Source organism: Rattus rattus, chromosome X (genome assembly GCF_011064425.1).
Source record: "Rattus rattus isolate New Zealand chromosome X, Rrattus_CSIRO_v1, whole genome shotgun sequence".
NCBI lineage: Eukaryota > Metazoa > Chordata > Mammalia > Rodentia > Muridae > Rattus > Rattus rattus.
This window is the reverse complement of record NC_046172.1, coordinates 27,493,620-27,505,921: the sequence shown is the minus strand read 5'-3', so window position 1 is coordinate 27,505,921 and position 12,302 is coordinate 27,493,620. Positions and strand designations below refer to the sequence as shown.

The 12,302-nt window shown below is 39.2% G+C and overlaps 1 protein-coding gene across 1 annotated transcript in view; it reads right to left on the bottom strand.

Annotated features, from left to right (window-relative positions):
- Nucleotides 1–12,302, bottom strand: part of Wwc3 (WWC family member 3) — a 109,809-nt gene that overhangs the window by 68,464 nt on the left and 29,043 nt on the right. Inside the window, 1 exon segment of the mRNA XM_032889333.1 lies at nucleotides 681–790. Within this exon segment, the coding sequence (XP_032745224.1) occupies nucleotides 681–790 (110 nt within the window).

The window sequence follows — 12,302 nt, the reverse complement described above, 5'->3', positions numbered from 1 at the left end:
ATGGGTATACAGCCATACAGAATAAACTGAAGCACAGAAAACAAGCCAGTCAAAATATGATAATGACAAAAGTACTGAAAGGAGCTAGAATTAAAATGCAAAGAGAGTCAGAAATGGAACCTTAATTAAGATCTGGTTAAAGAAGGCTGATGATTAAGAAGAGGCAGAACACCAAGAGCAAGACCTAGAGGACAGATCCTGAATGTGGTATAGCTTCTGAGTTTGGGTTTCTACATCTCACCTCTTCTCACATTAGAAGTATGTTCATTCTTTATGTTGGAGCTATCTTAAGCACTATAGGATGTTGAGAAGCAACCCTACTTTCCACCCACAACATGCCAAAAACACCTCTCTCAGGCTTGGCTATAGGAAATGTCTCCAGACATTGCCTCTGGGGGGTGGACAATCACAGCGGCTTCTAAGAATGTGTAGGTTCTACTTTGCGATCAACATGAGGTAATTTTCTGTTTCTGAATGCCTGGGGAATTTATTCCTTATAGAAAATAGCTTTGTGTATTCATTACTCAGCTAAGGAGAACAGAGTATATCATATTACAAAACCTCAATATTTCATGGGGCACCATGATCACTTTGTTTTAGAGAACAAGGGTTTAGCATTTCTGAGATTCTATGTGAAATAAAAAGAAAAAATAACAATGCAAATGTGGCAATCTACTTACTATTTATGTGGTCCATATAATAAATTCCAATTTGTTTATCATATACAGTTTCCCATCCTAAAGGAAGTTCATCCCCAACACAATCAGCAAAAGTCAGTGGCTTTGTTATCCTGCAAAATAAAATTATGAAAACAAATTTTAAAAGTCAGGTCAGATTTGAATAACTTTGCTGATCTAAAGTATTATTTAGTAAGAAATATAATTCATATTACTAACTGATAGCTTTTGCCCAACCTACTTGCTTGAAAATTAATTTACCAGGTCTAGTTAAGTAACAATCAATAATCATGTAAGTATGAACACAATTAAAAGCCTCATACTATTGCAAAGCGCACTTTAAAGACTAGTGAAAACAGATATTGACAATGACCAACCAAACAAGTAAGACAAGCATCTTCTTCCACAGTGTGATTAATGAGGCCATGGCAGTGGAATGTAACTCTTCCAGAATAGGAGAGAACTAGGCTCTGTTCTCTCTCCCTGAGAAATGTCCTCCCTCACAACTTTCAGTTCTACATAATACACGTGAATACTGCCTTAGGTCTATGTACGAGTACTTGCAATATTGTCATCTCCCCACTAATAAATCAAATATCAACCACTGCACAAAAGTAAAAAGCCAAGAAACCTAACAATAATAGTGATGTGCCTTCTGAGTACTTCATTCCTTGTACAGTAGGGATCAAAGATGTCAAAGGGTCCCCTTTTTCATTTCCTACAGAAAAACAGCCAAAGCACAATGCCTACAAATATCTCTTCTTGGAGGAAATCTGATTAAGGAATCCTGGGCTTAGCAGGAGATAGAGAAAGTAAAGGGTGTACCATGGATTATTTTTTTAATCAGAGCCACTTCCCTCCCCCACTCTCATGATCATGTTGATTGACAAGCCGGCTTGAGAGCAGCAGCTGTTGTATAAAACAGGACACACCTATAATTGTCTGAGTCTGGGCAGCTATCTCTTTGGTTGTCTCTATAAATGCACACTGACTGGCATGCATGGGAATCTGACAATCTAAATTTCACAAGCTCAGTCCTCCCACTTCTTCTGTTCAAGTCCCTGGCTGCAGAAAACTGAAGACATCAAAACCATAGCTAGTCCCCATGAGATTTCCCCCAAACTGGTTCGACAACAAAGCTCTTTCTCCTGGGATGGTTGAAAAAATTTAATAAACATTATCAGAGCACTGATTCCAATCACCCCTTAACCTACATTGTAAACATATGATTTCAAGAAGCTATGGTCATTGCAAAATAAAAATGTATAAAAGATAAAATAGGCTATAGCCATCCTCCATAATATGGTACATTAAAAAGGAGGAGGAGAAGCAGGAGGAGGAGCAGGCACAGGGGGAAGGGAAGAACCACAGAGAACAATCTATTGCACATTTCCCTGCTTCATTCCACAACACACATTTGAAACAGGATTTACTTCCAGGGAAAATAGGGTAATGGTATGCTTCCCATGTTAAGCCAGCAGTGGCAGGATATTGTTCATGATGGGAACAGATCACAGCAAAAATAATTCTGCTTGAATGCAAATTGCATCTTGAATATATCATTGCCATCCCAGCATAGTAAATATTCATATATAAGCCTAGCGAACCATGCCCAGAGACAGGTATGTCTAAAGTTTATTTACATATATGATATGATTTAATAACATTTGCAAGTGGGAAACATATTTTTATATGACTGCTGAGCTCAATCCACTTACTTTAGACTTAAGAACTGCTGGAAAATTACAAGATGCTATGTTTCCATTTTTTATAAAGAAAATCAAGTTGTTCTAATAACAACTCCATATTCTTTGTTCCAGAAGAAAACTAAATAGTACTTCTGCCATTTTGATGAATTTTATTTTGGCATGTCTCCTGATTCCATTCCTTTCTATGTCAAACATGAATTGTTATAATCGTGCACAGAATGAGTGCCTCAATGCAAGCCAAGGAGGAGCTACTCCTCAGTTAATATCAACAGCAAGGACTCTATAGCCACAGAAAAGTTATGAAGTCCTTGAAGATGGTCTCAGAATCCACAGCACCCACCACATTCTCCTAGACTACTGGCTTTGAGAAAAAACATAATCACATTCCAAAGATGCTTAAGCTACCTCATCATGTCTTTACTGTACCAATATCAAAAAATGTTATTCTGCCAAAAAGGTGTTTGGGAAAATACTACTTCAAGAATAAATATATCATGAGTTATACAGCTTCAGAAACTGTTTGATCACATGAATGATGAGGATATTGCCTCCAGGCACTGTCTGGGATTTGAAAGTGAAGTTCTTAGGGTGATGGTTCCTGACTTTTTTTTTTAAAAAAAAAAATAATTTATGTATTTTATATATTGATGAGTACACTGTAGCTTCAGACACACCAGAAGAGGGCACCAGATCCTATTAAAGATGGTTGTGAGCCCCCATGTGGTTGCTGGGAACCTCTGGAAGAGCAGTCGGTGCTCTTAACTGCTGAATCATCTCTCTAGCCAGGTTCCTGACTTTCAGGGTGAGATTGGGGAACCATTCATGACAGACCTTCATTGGGAAGCAAACACACAGCACCAAATGCAAGGTACAAGGTATCATCCTGGACAAATGTCATGTTACTTTGTCTTGCCAGCTATCAACCTTCACTTGAGAGGGAGACAAGGACTCTCCCTCAAATTCAGTGGCCCTCTACAAAAATGTTCAACACTGGTCTCAGAGTATAGCTTAGCAATAGTGTGCTTGTCTAACATGTGTAACACCTTTAATTCCATCCCCAAGAACATACATGAATACATACACAAATGTGTACACACAAATGAGTGTTCCAGGCCCTTGGGTTGGTGTTCTACTCCTCCCCAAACAAGCCCATAAACATCTTGTTCTTTTTTACTTCAACCACTACACACACACAGACACACACACACACACACAGACAGACACACACACACACACACACACACACACACACACACACACACACACACACACACTTTTATTCCAGGTAGACTCTGTCTCCCTGATCCCCTCCCCTTAACCCTGCAAAATCCATGCCCACTTCAGTCTACTACCTTGCCTTTAGTCTTTCTTAGGCGTGTTACTAAAGCTACTCCTCTGTCAACATCTGAAGATCTGAAAAGGTCACTTCATCCCTCAAAAATCATTAGCAAGGATCTGTCCAACTCCCAAACCCTTTGTGCTGTGGAAGCAATTTTCCTTTTTTTGACTCACTGGGTGAGTGGGCAGGAAAACTGCCATATGTACTCTGAGCCACATCAACTACATTTCTGTACATCTTCCAAAGGTATAAGGCTAACTGTTTAATGGCCTTACTCAACCAGATTCCAGCAGAGACCTTGTAAAGGAAAGCAGCCTTGATTTCCTCCTGAGAAAGGCCTATCCTCACTGAGTCAGCTATAGTACCCCTACAATAAAATTCACATCTCCGATTCCAGAAAATCAAGCCTTTTAATCTAAATTACTCCAAACCCTACAACTACCCTTCCTAGTCAGATTCCTTCTTGTATTTCTCAATGAACACAGGATGCACGCCTTCTTATGGGAAGAGCTCTAGAGAATTCAGGCATCTTCAGGATGCCTAACACCAATAAGTACAAACTTTTACATCTTACCATATGGCTTTCAAGTCATTGTGGGTAGAAAAAAAGCACAGAACTCTTCTCAGCACAAAGGCAGTGAGAACCAGAAAGAGCCAAGAAGGCTCACAGCAACTTGGCTAACATTTCCTTTAAAAAGGTGTTGTGATTGTGTTATTTTATCACAACAAAAAGAGGGAAAAAACAAAACTGGCAATGTTAGCAGATTGCTTGTATGAACTTAATGCCGTTAAAACAAATGCGGAAATTGCTCAGTATGTGGAAACTTTAAATAACATCCGGACTCAGTTGAATCCAAAAAGAAAAGGACATTTAATGGAACTGAACAAAAAGAAATATGTCAAAGACAATATGAAAAAGATAAGGCAGAAATTGACCTTTATACATCCTTTTCACTTCTGGACTGGAGACCCTTCCTTCCAACCTCCCCCAAGGCCCTGAAGTCTTTCACCTTTTGCATACTTCCTTACATACCATCCAGAAGCAGGAAAGAAAAAGCAGAAGCAGAAACAGACAGAAAACAATGTAGCTCATTAAGAAGGGGAAGGAGACAAAAACTAAAAATGAGAAAATTCAAATCACAAAATCTAAAGACATTAAATAAAATGTCAAAGACTCAAATATCTTAGTATCTCCAAGACCCTCCTGTGTTATGGTATTATCCACTGACAAAAATTCATGAAGACTATCATGAGGGTTTTCTATTTGTTTGGTTGTTTGGATGGTTTTGCCTTTTTTTTCAGACTTAAGGATTGTTTTGTTATTATTTGGTTTTGGTTTTTTGAGACAAGGTTTCCCTGTGCTGCTGCAGCTGTCCTTGAACTCACTCTATAAATCAGAGTGGCCTCTAACTCACAGAGATCCACTTCTCTGTCTACTGAGTGCTGGGATTAAAGGCATGCATCACCACAGCCTTGATGAGTTCATTTAAGCAATTTTGTCTTTTAGTTTGTTTCTTTATACTTAATTTTTACTTATGTAGCTGCTTTTTTAATACTATCAAGTAGGTAGGATTTCCAAACTGTGATTACATTATCTAAGGGTAACATTTTCTATGTTGAAAAATGTACCCAGGAAGTTTAGAGGTCTGGTGGGGTGGGTGGGGAAGGGTGGGGAACATCCTTGTGGAGACTGGGCCAAGAGGGGTTGTGTATGGGGAGACAGGGAGGAGGAATGGGATGTGGAACCTTGGGAGGTTGGGGGGGGTAGACCGTCAGGGGAATAAAATCTGGAGTGTAAAAAGAAAGGAAGGAGGAAGAAAGGAAGGAAGGAAGGAGGAAGAAAGGAAGGAAGGAAGGAAGGAAGGAAGGAAGGAAGGAAGGAAGGAAGGAAGGGAGGGCTATCTATTTTTATTATATTTACTTTTACTAGTGTCACTGTTGAGTACCCAAGTAAAATATGTTAAGTAATGATATATAGAAACACACATATTATTCTTTTTGTCATAACCCTTACCCATTTCCTACATCCTTTTTTTCCTATGAAACATATTAACTAATAAAAGTCGTTGACTTGATTCTGAATGAATCAATGAAGGGGAGGAGTAGAAAGTAAGGCATGGTGGCAAATGCCTATAATCTCAGCACTGGGGAGACTGAAGCAAGAAGGAATTTGAGGTCAGGCTGAGCTACATAGTAAGTTCCTGTCTGGGAAAATGAACTAAGAGCTCACCAATTGTTTATCCAATAGCAAATGGTCAGCCCTGAAAAAGATATAAGACATAAGTAACATTATACAGACTGAGAAGGTTGCATCTTTATTTTTAGGAGTGGATAAATGCATCAGATAAGATACTAGAAAGAAAACTCCAAACCCAAGGAACTCCAAAACACAGGAAATTATATTACACCAGCAAAATGAAAAGAAGGAAAGCACAGGCACAAACACACACACAGATACACACACACACACACACACACACACACACACACCTCCCACCACCATCACCACTAACAACAACAACAACAGCAGCACAACAATAACAACAATTAAAGAAAAAGAGGCCACAATGTAATTTTATTATAATCTCAGAAAGAAAAAAAAATTAAACAAACAAAAAAGGCAAAACTAAAAAGAAAGGCACTTTTGTTCTAAGGTTGGTGTCTCTGCTGTGTTTCACCCAACCCTGGTAGGAATCCCCCACATTGACACTTCTGACTGCCCTTTGCTCATCAGAAGTAAAATCATGCTGGCTCATTGCTTTTCACCACTCCTACCCACCCCTTCAGGTCAGACAGATCCGAATGTTTAAAATGGAGATAAGTGGGCTTGTTTGCAAGGGAGGCGCTCAGGCGGGCCCCAAGTAGAACATTCTGGAATCATCAAGACTAGTAGATTAGCTGGTTTGGGCAGTTTCTCAGCTCTAGTCTTGGAATCCTTTCTAATCTATGGAAAAAGATTAGATAATGCTCTTTGAGCAAATAAATAAGCAATTCAATTTTGTCTTCTTACAAAAACATGGTTAAGGTTTTAACTTTGAAGAGCTATTTTCCCAGTGAAAAAAGTTAAAAGCTTCCTATTTAACTACCCAGCAGGGCAATTGCTGATGTCTGGGTAAGACCAGGAACAGGCAAAGTACATCAAATAGGAGTCAGTTTGTCTGAGAAGGAGAGGAGGAAAGGATCAAGTCTAGCAGACAGCACACTATTTCCCAAGGTTCATCTTTACACACAGAAAACCTGTCTGTCCTCTTCAATTTTCACCTGCCCCACAATCCACCTACTCTACCCCACAGTTTTTCATGCACAGATAACTGGTAGTTTTTGCTTCATTATAGAAAATGTATAAAATTTATAGACTTAAATATCTGACATAGTCATGATCACATAGTGCATATAAATTTTATTTTAGTGTTTTTACTTAAATTTGTAACATTTAACTCATAAGTCTTTCTAGAAATTCTAACAGCACTACAGCATAGGGATTCTGTCTCCATTGTCATAAAGCATTTGTAAACATCACCTGAATTAGGTGAATAGTTCAAGCTCCTTTGAAACAAATATTTCATATACAGTGCCTTTGATCTTGTCCAGGACAAGGTATAAAATAGGTGTTCAGAATTAGCTAGATGGCTCAGCAGGTAAAGGCTCTTGCCAAGGCTACTGACCGGAGTTTAATCCACAGAACCTATGTGTTACAAGAGAATCAACTCTTCTAAGTTGTTCTCTGACCTTTACCCATGCACCATGCTATGCATGCACATTGAGCTCTCACACCTTCATGCACAGACACACAGAAAGAAAGGAAGAAAAATGAAATTAAATGAAATAGGTGTTCCACAATGCTTGCTAAATAAATAACTTGTATTTGTACAAATCATTCGGTCAACGGATTAATGTAATTTACTCAAGCTCTGTTGAACTAGTAACATCTATATTAAGTCCAGATTTTCAATAATATAAGTATCCATAAGAACCATTCACTTTAGAAAACAATTCAGCAATTTATTAAAGAGTTAAACATATACTTATTTCTATTTGAGCCAGTGCCCCGGGCTGGAGAGATGGCTCAGCCGTTAAAGGCTAGGCTCACAACCAAAAATATAAGAGCCAGTGCCCCTCCTCTAGGTAGATATACATAGAAAATAAAAATATCTACACACACACACACACACACACACACACACACACACACACACATCTTATACTCCATGGTCCAAAGCAAAACCTTATTTTTAATAGTGGAAAGATGGAAATACTGAGTAAATGAAACATGATCTATCTATATGGCTTTGGGAAGTTTTTCGACTCTATTTAAATTCAATACACAAAACCAGATAGTAAAATCTAAAAGATCAGCAAGAAAACACTCATAATACTACATAAGCCCTAGTTTCATGTGTTAGCTTGCTCCCTCTCTGACTTTTCCTACCTCTTCACACAAATGATATGTATACTTATGTATAATTTCATAAGCTGATTTTTCTAGTTGGGTATTTATTTCTTTTAGCTTTTTTCACATTACTTTCTGAGACCTGCAATCTTTCATTCTTTGTAGCAGACCCAATTTATTCATCAGGCCTCTATAGTTCAAGCATGTCCCAATGGTCTGCTGTTTATGATAAATAATGGACAGGCACTTATATTAAAAACTTGCTACATACTGCCAAAGAGCTTAGCCACCACCTTACGCTCCCTCCAGCCAAAGAAGTAAGGTCTGTCACCACCCTCTGGAGATATTTTTAATACATGTACTCCAGAGCTCAGAATAGGTCCATCTGGCTTGAGTGTGCTTTACCCTGAGAGAACAGGCAGGGAGGCCCAATAGTGCCATGAGCTGAACAGCATTTTCAGAATGTGGGAAAGGTAGAAGAATGAAGTACAAACTGAGAATAGAGGAATCACTTTTTCTCCTGAACCACAACCCAGAGATCTTGCCATGGCAGATTCTCCTCTGAGAAAAAAAAATCATACTTTTTGGCCTCTACAGAGGGACTATATTCTGCTGGCCATTTTTACAAAGCAGGGCAGTATGAACTAAGAAAGTGGCAGAAGCCCAGACTCTAATTTCTTTTTGCTTTGTCTGTCACATCCTGCTATGCTGTCTAAATGCCAGCTCTAAAAGAGCTTGGTACTCTCATGAATTAAACCTTGAGTGAGTCAGTCCACTTTACCCTGAGCCTCAGTTTCCTAATACTCTCTCGTTCTCAGTATGAGCCATTTAACCTACAGTCTAAAATCTGCCAGGCCAAGGGAAATACACTGCTACTCAGCTATATCCCCAGCACATGTTTCTTAATATTTACACTGAGGATAACCAGATGAACCTCATGGGGTCATGTTGGCTGACTGTGGCCTCCTTGGTGGCAGCGTGGAGACCAGCAGGCACTTAGTCCCCTTCCGGCCATCTCACTGCACTTGCTTCAGACTGGGTTGCTTGATTTTGCTACAACCAAAGGGGTGGTTTCAAACAGTCAAGTTTCCCCTCTCCCAGTTCATAAAGGCTGTTTGGTCCATTGTTCTCTGACTATTCTCAGAGGTCTGAAGACACCTAACACAGTTACAGAGTTTTACTTCATATTTCTAAGTATGTCCAGCTTTTTGACACTGCAACAGTCATCTAAAAGTTTCAAGCTTATACACAGTACAATAAAATTACAAAGCAGAACAAATAACACATAAAAGTCTCATAATGTCCTAAGGTTTTGATTTTGCATTGGATCACATTCAGAGCTACCTTTAGTCACATGTATTCTATAAAGCCACAGATTGGATGGACACACCTGGCGGGGTGCTGTTGCCTTGCCTTTTCTAACTCCTGAGGCTGTGGCTTGTAGTCCCCTACTCCTCCTATTTTCAAAGAAACACTGCTGGGAAGGCCAAATTTGCTCTTTTCTGATTTTTCCCACTTAGATAAACTTTTGCTATGACATGGGGCCCACCTCTTCCCATCAAAATATCACATTTGTAAAGTCCCTTTGGCCACATCAAACAATTTACTCACAGGTATCTGGACACAAATGTCTTCAAAGCTATTACTCTGCCCACTGTAAGGCAGCAACTGTAAGGCAGCAGGGCTCTGAGAAGATGAGCCTAGCTCACACTCTCCTTCCCAGCCAGACTGGGCCCAAGCACACTAATCATCGAATTATAGAAAAGTAGAGGCCAGTAGTAGGAAGTATAAGGAGAGCAAGGCACTGATTCTTTACACATTCTGTTATCAGGATGCCAGAGTAATCCTTTGCCCTTGAACTATGCTTTTCACTCTTCTGGAACAAAGTAGTCTTTATATTTCTAATACATGCTTGTTTTTAATATGCTATTCAGAGAGGATACCATTAATCTCAATTTCAGAGCCAACCAATCCTCAAGAAATTATAATGACTTCCTTCACCTTTTCTAAGATGCCTGGCTCTGAGTATATTTCAAAGTCCACCGGAACTTGGACACAGTTTGTTTGTGGTTACTTATGTAGTGAATTCAACACTGTGAGCTGTTCTAGTTGTTTCTCCAAACTTTTGGCTGCATAACATTTATACCCCAGAGCCAAGCTTCTCACTTAGTAGCAAGCAACAGATTTCTGGGGACATTGCTGGCCCCAAAAATGAAGCTGCAAGGGTTTTCTTAAAAAAGATTCTGTGGATGCCTTCCAAATTTTTATTACATTTATTGTGTGTTTGTACACAAATGTACATGGGCATGCATCTCCCCCAGCAAATGCATGGAGGTCAGAGAACATCTTATAGTAATTCTCCCCTTCTACACTGTGAGACTTGGTAGATAAAACTCAGTTCATCAGACGTGGTGGCAAATACTCTTACCTGCTGAGGCATCTTGCTGAAGTTTTAAACAGTAGGTACCATGTCACAAACCTGCCGCATTAGTTCTGAAAAGCCATTTGGATTACTTGTTTAAATGCATTTTTAGCCTCAAATATTAACTAGAATGTGGATAAAAATGGAACTGGCACTAATAATCAAGTCCCAACTCAAGAATTTAGTGTGAAGAGTAATATTACTCAGTAAGCAGTCTAACTATTACAGACACATGCCATGCCCTAATGAAATGTGAAGGTCCTAGTCAATGACAGATCCTTAGAACTAATCATTCCTAAATAAAAATTGTGAATCCTGAATAAAAAGAGGGAGGATAAGAATTTTTTTAAAGTAAGCATTGACTAATCTTTTCATTTTTACTAACACAAAACTGTCAAGGTACATGGATAAACTCATGGACTACTCAGAACAACAAACAGCTCCTGGATCTTCCCTCAGAGTAAAGAGCTATATACAACTTTCATTAATGGGAATAGTTCTGTAAAAGCAAATGATAAAAGAGAATTGGATGTACCCCAAGCAATTCACTAGTATATTTGTGAGTCCCCCCGCCCAGCCTAAATGTTTTCTGACAGACAAAAGGCACATCACCAGATCTATATTGCTGCTTTGATGGCCACAAGCTATAACAATTACCTATAGCTTTCAAGTAGGTGTGTCAGTGTTACTGAGATTCTTCTAAATGACAATAACTCTCCCAGGAGCACAACTTCCCATCGGGTATGTATGATTTGCTGCACACCCTACCTGTAAAGCCACACACTGCCATGTTCTTTGGGGCACAGCTTTGCCCAGTGTAGCAATCTGGTTACAGCCCACTTGCCTAAGTTTGAAGGTCAGTGTTACTAATAGCCCCGCAGCAGTATCACTCATGTCACAAACTCATGTCACATTAAGTGTGCCAAGTGCTTTTTTCAACAGCCAATAAGATGGGATTATTCTGTCAAGCCAATATTTAAAGGATGTATCTGACTGAGTACTTGTTACTCAAAATAATGGAAAAAGAACTGTGATTTGTTTCTTGGATCTATAGAAAGGCCATACTTCACAGCCTCTCTTGCTTGGGTAGGGTTTTGTGGCTGGGCTTTAATTGAGGAAATGTGAGGTTAACACACACACACACACACACACACACACACATACACACACACACATATTGCTTCTGGGCTTGTCCCATAAGCTTCTGGCAGGATCCTCATGTGATCTCTCTTCCCTATTCTATTGTCCAAAAGCAAAGGAGTAGGTAGATAGCAGCAAAGGCCCAAAAGATAGGTGAGCCACACCATGGAAAAAGCCTAGGTTCATGAATGATTGTTTGACAGTTTGCTGGCTATAACATACTGGAAGAGCAAGACAATGAAAGAACGATGTTTTGAATCTGTGAAATGTCTATTTCATCTCATTTGATGATGTTTCTTTAGTGATTCACAAGATATGTAAGCAACTACAGAATTTCGTTCCCCTCCCTACCCAAAACATATACATATACTCTGGAGTCTTACAAGGAAAGGCTAAGAAAGATCAGTGTCTATATTTCTATTATGGTCATTATCAATTTTTACTTGTCAATGTAGGCAATACCTTCCCTATTAGTCCATGAGCTTCTTGAATGAAGGAATTCTGTTCCTTGAGACTCACCTTTCTGAGCTGGAGCCCCCAGCAAAACAATGAGGTGTTTAATCAATTAATCCAGTTGACTTCAGAAATGTAAACCATTGTGTGGAGGTGGGTAGACAGAAAACAG